Source organism: Opisthocomus hoazin, chromosome 5, assembly GCF_030867145.1.
Source record: "Opisthocomus hoazin isolate bOpiHoa1 chromosome 5, bOpiHoa1.hap1, whole genome shotgun sequence".
Lineage (NCBI taxonomy): Eukaryota > Metazoa > Chordata > Aves > Opisthocomiformes > Opisthocomidae > Opisthocomus > Opisthocomus hoazin.
The window spans coordinates 82,183,181-82,199,765 of record NC_134418.1 but is presented as its reverse complement, the minus strand read 5'-3'; the positions used below and the strand labels follow the sequence as shown (position 1 = coordinate 82,199,765).

General features: G+C 38.3%; 1 protein-coding gene across 1 annotated transcript in view; it reads left to right on the top strand.

Annotated features, from left to right (window-relative positions):
* The window catches only part of TUSC3 (tumor suppressor candidate 3), a 132,606-nt gene that overhangs the window by 102,674 nt on the left and 13,347 nt on the right, over window positions 1-16,585 (top strand). The window contains exon 7 of the mRNA XM_075421923.1: window positions 3,909-3,972. Within this exon, the coding sequence (XP_075278038.1) occupies window positions 3,909-3,972 (64 nt within the window). The remainder of the gene's footprint in view (window positions 1-3,908; window positions 3,973-16,585) is intronic.

The window sequence follows — 16,585 nt, the reverse complement described above, 5'->3', positions numbered from 1 at the left end:
GCATGACTATGCCTTTAGCAATTCACATTTAAAGAAATATAGTTACAACATTAATCCCTATGAGACGTTTAGCCAGAAATTCATATTCATCAGCTAGTTTTCACATTACAGTCTGTGAATCAAGGCTTCTAGGCAGGTTTTGTTTGTTTCAGGGTTTGGTTTGTTTGGGTTCCATTGGTTCAAGTTTCAGCATTTACAAATACACTGTCTCTAGTCCATAGTTTTTCTTTGTATTGAGTATTAGGTGGTAGCTAGGACTCTTATCTGTCACCTGAGTAATAGCGATAATATCTTTGTTTTCGTGATTTTGTCTCCTGAAGGACTCTTAAGGACCTTTTGAGGGACTGGTCTGGTGATGCATTTCGTACTTTGAAAGCTGCTCAAACAGCTCCTGAAAAAGCCTCAAATGAAATAATCCTGAGACAAACGTATATATTTTACATCATGCAATAAAACTAATGACTTTGGGGAATTTAATGAACAGGCAGGCAAAGATGTCTGATTGAGAATGTCTTCCCCATAGCTGTATCCTTTTTCCATTGTCGTGATACCAACCCTGCTGGTAGATGAGATTAGATGAAATCACTGTACTGCTGCTGTAATGTATAAAAACGTGCCTTCTCAGGCGGACAAGACTTAGGTATTTTTAATCAGAATATGATTCAAAAAACATTAACAATCTGGTTAGTTTTTACAGCTTCTAGTCTTTTCTTTGTGGTGTTTCACCTTTGCATGGTGAGTAGTCTACACGTACAGCATCGCAAACTGGGTTTACCTGTTGCAAACTCTGATCATCCTCTGACTGAGCGAGAATTTTCCAGTCAGTTTTCCAAGTATGAATAACTAGTGAAAAATCAGGCTTGAGATTTTCGGAGTTGAGACTATATTTGCTGTCATTTTTGAAAAAAATCATCAATGTATGGGTTTGACAGCTAGACAGTTACAAGAATGACCTGTTTCATTACCAAAAATTCTTGGTAGTTTTTTGATATTCCCAAGCGAAACCAGAAGTCGCATGAACTCGAGTGATGTTTTTAAACAAAGTTACTACGCTGGGTGATGAAGACTAGCACCTAAAATGTGATTCCTCCCCAGTGTGGGACAGATCTATGTCATCAGAAGCAGTAGCATAAAATTTACATTTTGTGGAGGTGAGACTCTTCCTCCTTATTAGGAGGAAAGCTAAATAATTTAATGTCTGTAAACTATTTTGAGGAAAAGAATGACTTCTCTATATAGTCTCTGCATGTGTATGTCTTTATGTATATACTTTGGATACTGTTCCTTCAGTGGTGTTATGGTGAATTAAATTGCTACCGTAAAGAGACAGAGAAAAATAATTTACTTTAACAAAGTATAAAGCATGTCAGTAAAAATGCCATCTCTCATCTAAATGTTTTACAAATACTGAAGGCTTTTATAGTTTTAGGAGTCATGTGCCAACCAGTTTTATTAATCGGTGATAATAATACTGTCTCTTCAACATAGGATGTATTTCTTTAGTTCCCAGTGTGTGATTTTAGCAATTTAGCATGCTTATAGAGAAAGACTAGTAGTGATTATGTATAAATCACAGGATCATAGAAAATGCATAGAAATGCTTGTAGGTGTTTAATAACTAAATAGTGCTACCAGACTCAGTTACACTTCTCTGATGAAAGGCTCATTTTTTATTTCAGCTCACAATGCATTAACAAATACTGTAATCACTGTGAGCTTTAGACTGTGGCTTGGTGCTACGATTGTAAGAAGAAATAGATGTTTACTAATTATTAGGCACACTTGAATCCAGATCCTGCAAGTGTGTATGTGTGTCTCCGTGTATATATATTGCTGTAGCTGCCTGAGAAATAATGGGTCACTATTTGCAGGACAGTGGTCGCAACTGAGTCACAGTACACAACTGTGAAGCATTTTGACTTTGTAATTAATTTTTGTTAATGTAAAATACACCTATTTCCTTCCTTTTATTATATATATGTATGTGTGTGTATATATACGTAGTCTTAGTGAGATTTATAAAGAGCACTGCAAAAAATCAAGAAATACAGATTGGCTCATTGTCATATCATCCTGCAATGAGATATTTTTATGAGAGTGGTGATTTTTATCTTGTTAAAGAGAACAGATGTCATCTTCGAGGGATGGAATCTTTACACAGAATCCCAGAAAGTTAGGGGTTGAAAGGGACTTTTGTGGGTCATCTAGTCCAACCCCCTGCCGAAGCAGGGTCACCTACAGCAGGCTGCACAGGACCTTGTCCAGGCGGGTCTTGAATATCTCCAGAGAAGGAGTCTCCACAGCCTCCCTGGGCAGCCTGTTCCAGTGCTGCATCACCCTCAGAGGGAAGAAGTTCTTCCTCATGTTCAGCTGGAGTTTCCTCTGCTTCCTTATGTGCCCGTTGCCCCTTGTCCTGTCGCTGGGCACCACTGAACAGAGTCTGGCCCCATCCTCCTGACACCCACCCTTGAGATATTTATAGGCATTTATTAGGTCCCCTCGCAGCCTTCTCCAGGCTGAACAAGCCCAGGTCCCTCAGCCTTTCCTCATAGGAGAGATGCTCCAGTCCCCTCATCATCCTCATAGCCCTCTGCTGGACTCTCTCCAGTAGTTCCTTAGATACATGAAGTTCTTGCCTGGTTTAGCTTTGAATTGATTATTTAAATGACCATAATAGAACTGAATTTTGAGAACAGTAGATAACCATCCACTGAGTAAAAACGTCTATCATATCTTATGAACCGCGTGTTTTGACAGTGCATCAACCAGAATTTAACCAGTGCAGGTGAAGGCATTCTTTTGTATGCTAAAACATCAGAGTGTTTCAAATCTCAATTGTTCAGAATCCTGACAAGGACGCTACTCAGGCAGAACTATTCAGAATAAAATGAATTAAGTGAAAATGTGTAAGTTAAAAAATGAACAAACAAAATCCTAAATCCGTAATGAGGGCAAAAATTTCCTTTTTCTTTACCTTAATAAGAGTGAGCATTTTTCTTTCTGTTTAATTGTGGTGTAAATTGCATCTATGCTGAAGAAGCATACATATAAATAATACTTTGAGAACATGGTTATATTTAATTTCACATAGAATAGTATGAGACGCTGTGCTGAATATCTGCAGTTGGTGTAGTAGAGGAAGAGAGAGAATCTCCCTCGTTTCGTGCAGGTTTGCAATCCTTCAAATTTTTGCTTACTTTTTTGCCAGCATATCTAGTTAACAATAAACATGAACAACTTCTGAATAATATGCTGTATGTTCTTAATAAACTTACAAAATGAGCCCATTAAGAATAATTTGGAAAAAAAAATAGACTGGGTTTGCATTTAGTATTAACATCTATGCTAGCATTTACTACAATTCCATATAAACGTTAATTAAACATTAAACATTAATAGGACATTTTATGAAATAGGATTTTCTTAATGGATACAATTGTACCTTCATGGAGAAAGATGGAATAGACTTTGTATGAAGAAACTTCACTCAATCTAAGACTAAAATAGACTGACTTTTTTAAAGGCAGGGTTCAGTTTTAACTTGTGACAAAACCATGCAGAAGGATGTCCTTGATTTCATCATCTCTCTTCTGAATAGTTGTGTCTCCTGAGCAAATAAATGCGTGTTCTTTATTCCATGCTAGCGGCTGTGTGAAAAAGGGTCCAGCATGGTGCACTTGTGTATGAAACATTACATTTGCTGTATATATGTGCTTTACCTGAATATGCTGGGTTTAAGACTTCTCTTTCTAAACATATGTACATAAACCGTGCTGTTCACCTGTACCTGTTGCTGCCTGTATTTGCCTGCAGAACAGGTTTTATTTTGCTTCCCGCATATCCAGTTGTGCCGTTTTCAGTGGATTTCTTTGTTGTAAGGAGGATTGTTTTTCATTTTTATTTTACAGAGTTACATACATGGAAGCAGTCAGGCTCAGTTTGTTGCGGAATCGCATATTATTCTGCTGCTGAGTATCCTTCAAACTGGTGATGAATAGGAAAAAACAAGCTGAGGCACAGCGTGCTGTTAAATGAAATTGCTCTGACAGTGGATCTCGAACTTTTGAGCAGGTATTGTGTTTTGGCTTACTATATGTTTCAGTAAATAGTCAGTGTTGTTGCTATTTACGGCCAAGTAAAGCTGACATTGCTTTTTACTAATGTGTACCTTGTTAGCTTGTACCTTGTTATCTCCTTTGTTACTCTTGTGCCTGGTTACTAATCTTAATGGTTTTCCTTTCAGTGTTATCTCTTCAATAGCAGAAGCCAATTTTCTTTTTTTCACTCTTTATTATAAAAGTTTAAAATTTGATGTTAAAAAATACTTTATTTCTTTTAGCTGACAAGGAAAGCATATGAAATTTGCTTATCATGCATGAAGATGATTTGTCCTCCAGTAGCCTTTAGTTTGGAGGTTTTTTTCCCCAACAAATCTATACAGTTTACTGTTTATTGAAACAAATAAGACAGTCCCACGTGTTCTGACATCATGTCCTCACAGAAAGACTCCGAGACCTACTTTTACTCTTTCATTCTTACTGAGTCAGAGAAAGTTGAATTAACTTTTTTGTGAATGTGTCTTAATAATCTGTAAGAAAAACTCATATACTATCTGGTTTCTTTAAACACTGCTGCTAATCAGCTTTGCTCATTAAATGAGAACTGTAGTCAATGTTAACCACTATTAAAATACAGTCATTCCATCAGAGATACCTTCCTCTAAGGAGAATAAGAGGAAGAAAATAACATTTCCCAATTTGAAGTAATGAGCAGATCTCGGAGCTGATGATCGTAGCTACTCAATTGTTCTCTCCCTGAGGTTATGTTGGCTTAGATCCTGCCTCTCCTTTGGCTTCCCCATCTAATTTCGTCTGTGACATTTACTATCCAAAGAGAACACCATTGTTATATTCTCTTGCTTCATTATATTCATTTACCTGCCAGCAATTCTGCTACCTGTGAAACTTCTTTGCTCCACAGTTAGCCATTGCAAATCTAATTTCAAAGTTATAGTCATATTTTGCAGAGTAAATGCAATATTCCCTACTGCACTGGAATGCTGCGTACAGTTCTGGGTCCCACAGTACAGAAAAGGTGCAGAGTTGCTTGAGCGAGTCCAGCAAGGGCCCACAAAGATGATTAAGGGGCTGGAGTATCTCTCATGAGGAAAGGCTGAGAGAGCTGGGACTGTTCATCCTGGAGCAGAGAAGACTCAGGGTGGTCTTAGCAATGTGTATAGATACCTGATGGGGGGAATGAAGGAGGAGACAGCCTTTCTTGGTAGTGCCCTCTGACAGGATGTGCTGGTTTTGGCTGGGGTAGAGTTCATTTTCCTCCCAGTAGCTGCTGTGTTTTGGAGGTAGTACGAGAAGGGTGTTGAAAACACTGACATTTTCAGTTGTTGCTAAGAAATCAAGGACTTTTTCCAGTTTCTCTTATTCAGCTAATGAGCAGCGTATGCTCCCTCCCAGTGCAGGAGCTGGCAGCCCAGCTGGCCAGTGAAAATACTCCATGCCGTGGACGTCATGCTCAGTTTAGGAATGGGAGTTGGCCAGGGGACAGAAAGCTCTCTTGTCCGTGAGTTCGACTTTTCCAGGAGTTCGGTCTTCTTCCGTGAGTTTGGCAAGTTATGCAAAATTCCCGAGGTTGGCAAAATCTGCGAAATTCATGAGCTATGGGAAACCTGTGGGTTCTGCGACTGCTGCATGGGGACTGACTAGGCAGCCGGTCATCGGGTGGTGAGAAGAAATTGTGTTGTGTACAGCTTGTGTTGCATATTCATTATTATTAATATTAGTATTTCCTTTATTGTCTTAGTAAACTGTCTTTATCTCAACCCACAAGTTTTACATTTTCCCATTTCCCTCCCCATCCCACTGGGGGGATGAGTGAGTGTGTGAGCAGCTGCGTGGTCCCAGTTGCTGGCTGCTGGGTTAAACCATGACGCAGGACAAGAGCCAGTGGACCCAAATTGGAAAAAGAGAAAGTTCAGTCTGAAGACAAAAAGACACTTCTTACTGAGAGGGTGGTCACACTCTGGAACAGGTTGCCCGTGGGGGCTGTAGAGTCTCCATCTGTGAAGATATTCAGAACCTGACTGGAGACGGTTCTGCGCGACTTGCTCTAGCAGGTTGCTTGAGCAGAGGGGTTGGATTAGATGATCTCAAGAGGTCCCTTCTGATCTCAACCATTCAGTGATTCTGTCAGTTCTCCAGGTTTCATATCATACTCTGATGAATGTTATGTCAAAATCAGATTGTATTCGTTACAGTTTTGGGAGCACATTTATGCGTTCATTATTTCTGGATTTGGGCTCCTTTTCTTAAGAGAGAGTTAAAGATACATAGCTTTACCTGAAAACTGCCGAGTTACAACTCAGTGGTTATTAATGTAATTGCTACATTTTTTGAAAGTACACAGACAGCTATTATATTTCCGATGAAAAGTTTCTTGTATAATAGATAGTATGCATCTTGTTTAGTATCATCGTTATGCTTTCTTCTGTGTAGCCACGATTTATTTTTCAATATTTTTTGCTTTTCCTGAGCTGCCACAATTTAAATAAATCTGGTATCTAAAACAAATCCTGTTGGCTGCTTGAGAATGGGAAAAGTAAACCAAAAAATCAGCTGATATTAAAAAGAAACTAAATTTTTGTTCGTGACACATTTAGTTTGTCTGACTTGGGTGTGAAAGTGATATCTCTGTGTTGGCAGAGCCTGTCTCTGAACGGGGCAGTTGGCTACCTACATTACAGCAGCTGGCTGAAAGAATACTTTCAGTGAGGTCGTTCATCGCCACTTGCAAAAAGAATTTCATTTCATGGCTCAGTACTACTGAGCTGGGTTTTTGGTCACACACAAATTTCACGAGTGACATGAAGTCTTGACAGATTTTAACAGTTCTGCATGAAAGTATTAGCATTTCTTTATCTTTTCAGTGTTGGTAGTAGTTATTAGCTGCTTCACTGCTTCTTCATTATTTGTTTGTTTAGGAAATGTTGATAGAAAATGTAGGAATTAGAAAAAATTATGACCGATTGATAAACAGTAGTACATTCACTTTATCCTTTGAAGTCTAGAAGATGCATGGAATTTTAAAACAAGACATTACTATGCTGGTAATGTGCATGCTTGATTTGTAGTAGGAGGAACAAGGACACGGTTGTCACTTCTTGGAAGATGTTGAAATGCAATGTTGTGTTTCTCTGTAAAGTGAATTTTTAATATCTCTGATGAGAAAATATGAAGTTCCACTGCATTTCTGTACTTGCTTATAGATAATGATTCTACCCAGTCTGCTAGGTGATTTCCATACAAAGAGCTGTTGTTTTTTCCAGAGCTGCAGCTACATAATTAGGACCTGGGTAAGAAGGACTTGTGAAGATGTCAGAAATTCTGTTTCAATTATACTATAAAACAAATTTAAATTCAGTGAAGTTTGTACAATGTTATGGATTACATACTAGGTGTATGCCCTGAATTTTTATATTCTAAACAAGTAGTTTTAGCTCTATCAGTTACTACATCTTAGTAGTAACCCAACGGAAGTCAGTGTAATAATGCAGCACTTACAGTGTTACATCAGTAAAACAATTCTAAAAAAAAAAAAGCATTTTTATTGTTTTTGTACTTAATTTTATTGCTGTGATATGTTTTCTGTACAGCCAAAATACTGATACTGCATGTAGCAGCAGATGAAAGTCACTGAAATGGGTTAGATTTAACACTTTCTGAAGACGTTAAAAACTCACGCTAAGCAAGCTCCCCAGAACAAGGAAGCATTATTTAATTTCCAAAGTCCCAGACCAGATTCTGATTCATTCTGAGGCTCCTGAGAGGTGGCTGATGGGGACCATCTTACTGAGTCCACAGTATCTTTTACCCTGAATAAAGTTTCCTTTTAGAAACTGAAGAAACCACAGTTTGACATAGACTGTGTGGAATGCCAGGCTGCCAAATAGTGAATAAAAATTTGAGTAGGCTTTTAAAAACTGAGAAACAGTTCTTCGTTTAAGAACTATCCCCCCATAATTCTGATATTCTTTTTACCTTAAGAAATGAGGGTTTCTGCATCTTTCAGAGCCATTTGCCCATGCTAATTCTAGACTGCAGTGTTCGAGGTGAAATGGTTGTGCGGTCCAGAGCGTGCAGAGACACCGGGCTGGCTGTGTGCAGAGGCAACTCCAGTCAAACTCCAGGACAGCATGGCATCACTGCTTTCATTCTTGTTCCAGGAGTGTTTGAGTCCACATCAGTTTAGCTGCACCCTGCCAAGACAGAGATCTCGTCTGTCTGCACTGTGATATATCTAAAAAAAATAAATCCACCGACTTGGCTTGGTGCCCCAGTGCAGTTTTCCCAGAATCACAGAATGGTCAGGGTTGGAAGGGACCTCTGTGGGTCATCTAGTCCAACCCTCCTGCCGAAGCAGGGTCACCTACAGTAGGCTGTAGAGGACCTTTCCCGTTCGTAGGAGTGCCAGTATAGAGTACCTGGCTGCCCGTGCTCAAGCTGATCCGGAGTGGATAAGCTTTGCTGCACACACTGATGCCTGTGCAGTCACGCAGAAGGCGCTCAGGAACAGGCTGTTATCTCAGGTATAGAGCAGATCCATCGAGCTGACGTCCAGACCTGTGTCTGAGCTAGTGGAAGTCCTTGCGGGTGAGCACTTAGCAAAGAACAGTGACTTTCAGGCTAGTGCTACTCAGAAACTTTGAGGGGCTCATGCTGTGCTAACAATATGACTATTATTATTCAGGTTTGTTGTTAATTGGCTGCCCTTTCTCTTGTCTTGGAGTGTTAACTTCAAGAAATAATCATGGAAATCATAGAAATATTGGTTGAAAGGGACCTCTGAAGATCACATACTCCAATCTTCCTCTCAAAGCAGAATTATCACCAACTCTGGATCTGGTCTTACCTGCCTTTGTCTAGTGCAAGTGTTTGAAAACTCCAAGGATAGGGATTTTGTAACCTCTCAGGGCAGTTACAGAAGTGAAATTGTTCCTCACTTCCAGTCTGCACTTCCCAAGCTGCAGTTCAGGAGTTGTGCTGTTGTGTAGAACAATCTTGTCTGTCACAAGGTTTTGGTTTCCCTTGGGGTATTTTGCCAGCCTCGAAGAATTAATGAAGTCTTCAGGGATATTTTCGTTCAAAAATCAACAGAACATTCTATGGGATAGAATAATGAGATCCATTATGTTTTTAGCTTTTGCATTGCCTAGGCAGAAAACAAAAGACAAGGTTTGCTTTTATTCATGCTACTTTACAGCTCATTCCTAGCCATGGATTTGCAGGTACAATTTTTTTTTTTTGGCACGGACAGAATGCTTTAATATTTATTTCCAGAGAAAAAGTAATACTGGATAAGAGTTAGGTATAAATTTAATTTGAGGTTGCATTTAATCATCCATAAAAATATGCTGGTCTCTTAAATATCTGCTCTCCATTTTCTTTGAAATTGTTCACTTGGATTTCCTTCCCAGGAGCAATGGAACCTTGTTATCATTTGCAACTGAGGAAGACATTTTCTGTAATATATAATGGTATTTGTCCCCACATCAGCCTGATAATCACTGCTTTAAGCATCTGGGTATAATTTACGCACATTACAATTTGGGGGTTATGTAGAATTATATCAATAGTGGGACTTCCCTGTTAAGTAGAAATGTTAGCAATAAGATGTCGCAGAAGTGGCCGTATACCTGCTGTACAATGCATATGGCAGACTGCACAAACAAAAATTATTTAAAATAGGAGTGTGGAATAGATTTTATTCAAATAGAAATCTTTTTTTGTGAAATGGATGTGAAGACAGTAACTTACGTGGAGCTATCAACATGCTAGACATTGTGCAGCCTGTAATGCCAGGTTTTTACTTCTGGAGAGTTCAGATATCTCTGAGGACCATATGACTGCATAATTTACACAGGTGAATGACTTTGTTCACGTGAGTAATCCTGGTAAGACAATATATTTGTTGGCTAGATAGCTAATTCTACCACATAAAAGAGCATATATCTAAACACATCATGATTTAACAATAAAGTTTAGCATCTTCTCAAGTTATCATCACGGTTTACATCCATGTGTGGAAGTGTAGCAATGACAAAACATCCAACCATAATCAATGATTTAGGAACTTTTGAGCCAGATCTAGTGTACAGAATATTATAGATCCTGGCCACCAATGAATACATTCTCATTTCTTTTTAATAATTTCTTGAATTAATAGTGGCTCAACATTCGTTAGCAATGAGTTTTCAGTGTTAACTTCTCACGGTACGCAGAAGTTACTCCTTTATGTTGTTTCTTTAGCCTGTAATTTGCACGATAACTATATTGTGTGACTTCATTTAATAAGTCACAGGAAATAGTGTTTAGTCCTTTCTCTCTTGTTCTCTCTTTTTTTTTTTTCCCTTTTTCCTTCTGTTTGGGGCTTTATAGAATTTGTCATATGGATTTCTCTTTCTTTTCTCCTTTTCAAATTGAAAAATTCTACTCATTCCTCATGCAGAAGATGTTCCATACTGCTGGTGTCTATTCTTGCGACCCTTTCCTGACAGAAATGGGGTCGTAGATAATAAGAATCAGCAGAAATGATCAGGTTTTTATTAAAAAAAAGTGCCAGGTAGTTCAGCATTCTTGGAGAGACAAGGTAAGAGAAACTAAAGACAGGGATGTTGAAGTATTGTTGCTAGAGTTAGGGGAGGATAGAGTTGTTAAGAAGACATAAGGCAGAAGAGATATAACTGGAATTAAGAGCTGTCATTTTCCAGGAGGAGCAATGTGAAGTAATCTGCACAAACACTATTACTGTTGTAATTAAATATAGTTGAATACAGATAGAGTATGTTGGCTGTTGTAAACCAAACAGCCACTGGACTATGCAGTGTTGAGCTGTAAATATGGCTCTGGGTGTGAAGACACAGCAAGGAAGGTAAGGGATAGTAAGGTTGGAGAGGCTGTGCTGAAGCTGAAAGATTTTTTCAATTCTTTCATTTCTCCCTTTAGTAGACGCTAACCAATACTTCCAATGAATGTCCATTTTCATCAAGTTTTTTTGCCATTCCCTTGAGAAATAAAACTATTTTGAATGTAACGTGTCATTTCTTTCCTTTTGCAGTTAACCGTAAATCTTTACTATACAGAGTAAGTTTAAGAGTTACAGTAAATATTTTCCTTATCAAAAGTTTCAATTATTAATCAAATTATTTGTTGTACGGGAGATAAATCTAAACCATTGTTATAGGAATTAGCAGTTACTGTTAACCTGATAATCTTGCTCTTTATTACTATTAAACTTAGTTAACTTCGATGCCGATAAAACACGTGCAGCTAAGTAAAAACGGAAATGTCTTTTCAGTTTGTTAATTTGCATTCCCAAGGCAGAGTTTAATGTGACAGCTGTGTAGGTGGATATGAGATGTTGATTGGGAAGGAAGAAGAAATTTGGTTGGTTACAAAGAAAAAGGCGAATCTTTTCTGTAGCATTAAAATTATACCTATTACGAAAGACATTTCCTGCCCTGCAGAGTGAATTTCAACGAAGTGTACTAAGCGTCTCTTTGGTGTAGAGAAACTTAACTGCAGGATGAATTTAAATGGGAGATGTTCTGTGTGTCAGGAGGGCTCGTGCAGAGTCACTGGGTGTAAGCACCTGGAATTTTGAGGCGAAGTCAGCAGAACAATACTCGTTTAGCTCGCGGTAGTAAGACACTATCAGTCATGCGTAATGGAATCAAATTGTGTAAAAGGGAGAGATGGCAACAACTAAAGCAGTGAGATAAGGTTTTTGTAGGCTTCATCTCCGGGATAAAATAAAGGGAAGCACACCGCAGTGGGAAAAGATACTACTAAAAGCACAAAATTATGGCATATTTAAGTACGTTTCTTAATTAGCTATGAAAACCAATGTCCAGAGCAGCAAAACATTCTGCACATTTTCTGTTCTTTAGTAACGTTTTGCACTAAGACTGTCTGTTAACCTTGTAGGCTCTGCTGGAGGCTGCCTGACTCCTCCTAACTGTGACGAAGCACAAGGAGATGCTGGTTAGAAAAATCAAGAAATTTCCTTCCACTACCTCATTTTCCTACTGCTTGACCTTAAAATAATTCACTAAATGATCTTTTAAGAAAGATACTAAAGTCTTGTAGATGTCAGAGAGATACACAGGGACTTGAAATTTACAGCTGGGCATTGGTGTCAGTGCAGCAAACAGCATAATTCTCTGTCATCAGCTGAGTGAATAATACTGCGTTTGCTGAATTACCTTCAAATATGGTGTGTATCCTTTGTATGAAATTCCTAACTCTGTAGTTCAGTGATTTGTCAACCATTTTCAGTTTTTGGCTCTCTGAAATTTTCCCATGGAAGTGCAGACCACCACCGAGCAGGTTTAGCTGTGGGCTGCTCTGGCAACGTCCCCATTTTTATTTGCCTTTGGCAAATCCCTGACTCCTTGTCCTCAGACCAAGAGGCATTCACTGACCGCAGGCTGGAGACAACAGCATTTTTAAGGGTTCCTTTAGACATCAATTAATAATTTTAAGGTTTATTTTGATTGGTAAGAAACATATTTGTTGGAGTGGCTAGAAGATGCAGAAACATAGTGCAAAGTTAAACATTTTACTTTTGGATCCACTCATAACTTTTACTAAATTGAACAGTCCTCAAGTGCACTCAACTAAGAATAAACTGTGTAAGATACTGCACGGGTCTTTATACTTTGCTTCATTGCTAATGCTAGCCTAGAGTCATACTGATGATGATTTATGATATAGAAAAAGGATATGTGATATTCTTAAAAAGATTTATAGGGAACTTAGAGAAAGCGTGAGAGATGGCATATCTGCATGCTGAAGGATCAAGTGTGTACTAAGGAACGAATGAGACAACATACCAGAACAAGTCCAGCGTTTGAAGTGTCTTGAAGTGCTTGAAAATAAGGTGTGTGTTTGGAATTAAGTGTTAGAATAGTGAGAGAAAATTATACAGCATCAGAAGTACTTACACAGCATCATAAATACTTATAAGTAGCTCAAATAGAGTTTGTTTTATGCAATATATCTGTCTTTAAAAGTTAAGAAGTGAAGCTATTAAGAAAAATTCATTCAATTATTTTAATCTCTGGTACGCTGGACATTAAGGGAATGAAAGTTATACATCTGCCTGTTCTGGCGATGTGTATACTTCTGTCATTTGTATGTCTCTAGGCAAGAGAATTTGTAGAGACAAATTATGAAATGTAAATAAGGTTAGAAAAAAATAGTTATCTTGTACGGTGGCAAACCACACTGTAAGAATTTGTGAGATGGACAGGACTAACCCTGAAACTCCTTCAGATGTAATTTACAAAACCAAAAAGGTCGTAAATAATGAATATAAAAGTAATCTCAGAGTTTTAGGTGATCCTAAGAGATCACACCTATGTGTATAATTAGGATGTAAAACAGGTTGAAAACCCTGTGGGACTCAGCCCTGAGTGTTTGATTAGTGGTTTAGCACAAACTTAGGTATCTGTATGCTACTTTGTTGAAGTTGAATTAAGCTGAATTCCAGAGTATTTCTCTTCACTCTTGAAGCTTTTATATGGCCTTCCCATCCTCAAGTGTCTACGAGCATCACAAGAGGGACGGTTCCATCAGATGATCTCTGGATTTGAGAGACAGTCTCATAGATTGAAGCTGAAACTAATCGAATTAATAATAAAGAAACTTTTTCGCTATAGGAGATTCTATATTAGGAGCAAATTGATTCTCTGCTCTGTTAAAATAATGAAAAAGAATCAAAAAGGAAAGTGGTTTACTTTGGTTGGCATTTAAATGGTTGAAATGCAAACTTCCAGCTACCTTGCTGTTATGAATTGCACATTTCAAGGAGCTGAGGGGAACTCCAGGGCCAAGGCTCATGTAATAATTCCCCAAATTCTTGAAAAGCCATTTGCTGTAGCTGAAGCCAGAAGGTTTTAAGCTGAAAGAATATTCAGGCTTATTGTGAGTATCGGTACAACTAGAATTCGGGCCATTAAAAAATGCTGAAGTACATCTTGATTGTGTACAGTTGGTGCTTAAATTAAAGTTGTATTCAAATAAATAATATTTCAGACTGTGCTCCACTTTTTCAGCTTCTGAGTTAGGAGTCATCCTTCTTCACTGAGACGAGCCATACAGTGACTGGTATCTGAAACGCACCTCCTTCCTCGGCCCTCAAGGCCTGGTGCATCATCCGCTGCCATGGTTCTGCTCTAACTGAGAATTGGTTGCGCATTGAATTGCAGAAGGGGAATACTGGAATCATTGCTCATTGTTTCATGAACTGAAGGAACAATGTCTTGAAAGAATCCAGGAGACCTGTTCCGTTGCAGAACCGTGCTTTTTGTCTTGATTAGTTTCTTCAACCTACCATAAAAAAATCAGATCCTCGAGCTGGGAAAAGTGGCTAATACCTTGTTTTCAAGAACTGCACATAGCTGAAGAATATTTCCAAAGTAGGAATGCATGTTATGCTGGGATTTTTCAAATATACGTTCAAAGTTAAATCCAACCTGAAATGGTTCAGATAAAGAACCTGTTGTGTGGTCAGTATTTCTGAAATTATACCAGGTATTTTAGAGGTTTAGCTATTAATAGGAAAAAGTTAAGACAAATACCACTTAGTTAGGAAAATACGCCCCCCTCATAAGGGACCAGCAGAGATTTTCTCATGTTCTACTCATCATGCCCCAACCATAAAAAAAAACAACCTAAAAGAAGAAAAAAGAGATGACGAAAAAGCATAGATTTTCCTGTTGAACATATTACTCCTTCCCAAAAAATGTATGTGCTTTTCTTTGTTCCGTGTATGATAAGGTGAACCAGAAGTTTTTAAAGCTTGTGTGATAATCTGTCCCCATTTTAGTTAACAGTAAACTGAGCATGGACTCACGTGGATGAATATTTTGTTCCCTGGTTTTTCTTTCTCACGTGTTAATAAGCAACTGCATGATCCGCAGCCAAAGGTAGTTGTTTCTTTATGTGTCTGATGCTGTAATGCTGGATTTTCTACTCTTGGCAGAAATCCAGCAGAATATGAATGAGACCACCAAACATTTTTCACAAAGGAAACCAAATGTTAGTCAGCCTATTTTCTGTCTTCCTGTTATTCCACACTCACTACTAATTAGGATTAAATCTGTGAAGTAAAGATAAACTTATATATCACGTTAATAAACCTATGAACTGTGAGGTTTTCTTCCTTTTGGGCATTCTTGCTAGAATTAACAGTGATTAAATTTTTTATTAAAGTATGCTAATAAAAAGTATCCAGAATTTACTAGAAATCACTTTCATTTTGTAAAGTATCTATCATTCTGTACTTTATTGGTCCAGTCATTTTTGTTTGGGTTTGACGGTGTGTTTTCTTTAAGACTTCTGATCAAGCTTCTTGATTTTTGCAGGGCTGAATATTATGCTCTGTTACTGCTGATCATTTTCTGAATAATTTTATGAATTATGATGATTGTGTTTTTCATCCACTTCAAAACAGTTCTTCTTCATGTATCAAAACATCCAGAACCTTTTCAAAAGCACTAATCAAATAATACATGTTGTCAATTCCTATAAAAACCATGTAACAGCTGGGAAAAGGAGCAGCAGAAGTTTAATATGTAGAAGTGAAATAATTCCAAATTGGAGAAGACATGTAACTGGATTTCCACAAAAAAAAATTGCTACAGGGGGATACATTTATCAGAAAACAGGAGCATCTGAATGTAAAACATTTGGTAGCCATAGTTTATCCGAGTGCCGCATTCCCCTCCTCTTTTCAGAATAGTTTTGTACTGCGTAGTGAGGGAGATAAAGAGGAATTAGAAAATAAGTACATTTATATCAAATAATGTAAAGACATAACATACAAAGTTAGAAACAGGAATGAAAAATAATAAGTTGTCTATTCCGTGGTAAAAAGCTAATGATGGCATTGACATCACAACTCAGACTGAATTTTCGCTTCAACATCCCAGAGCTGAGGCAAGCGCCGTGCTCAGTGTCGGAGTGTGAAGCTGTGAAGCTGATCTCATTGACGCCGAAAGACAACCGGTGAGGCTGCTGGCTCGCCAGCGGGGACCGAAGTTAAAAAGCAACAACTGCAGCAAAAATAGTGACACTGTGAGGGAAGCTTGAGGGGTAATGATGTGAGACTCCAAAAGAGAAGAAAAAACGTCAGCACCGTTCAGCTAGTGACAGATGTAAAATTCTCGGTCGCAGAGCAGAGAGCTGCTTTTGTGAGACCGTTCTTCCTGATGGTGAGAAACGTGAATTAAAACTCATGGTCTGGTGAGAAGACAGGAACTCGGTTACGCAATGGTTGGCTGCCAAATGGCTTTTTAGTGTGTCGTTGGTTGGTTTGTTTCTGAGCAGCAACCAGGTAAGGGAAATAGCAAAGGACCCCATTATGTGCAATATCGCATGGGGTAATAAAGCAAACAAATTCCGTTTACAAAGCAGTCCAAAGCCTTTGCAAGAAGTAGCAGTTCCCCGAGAGGCTTTGGTGAATTACCCTCACATTGTTTTCCCTGGTGTTTTCCCATGACTCAGTTAAT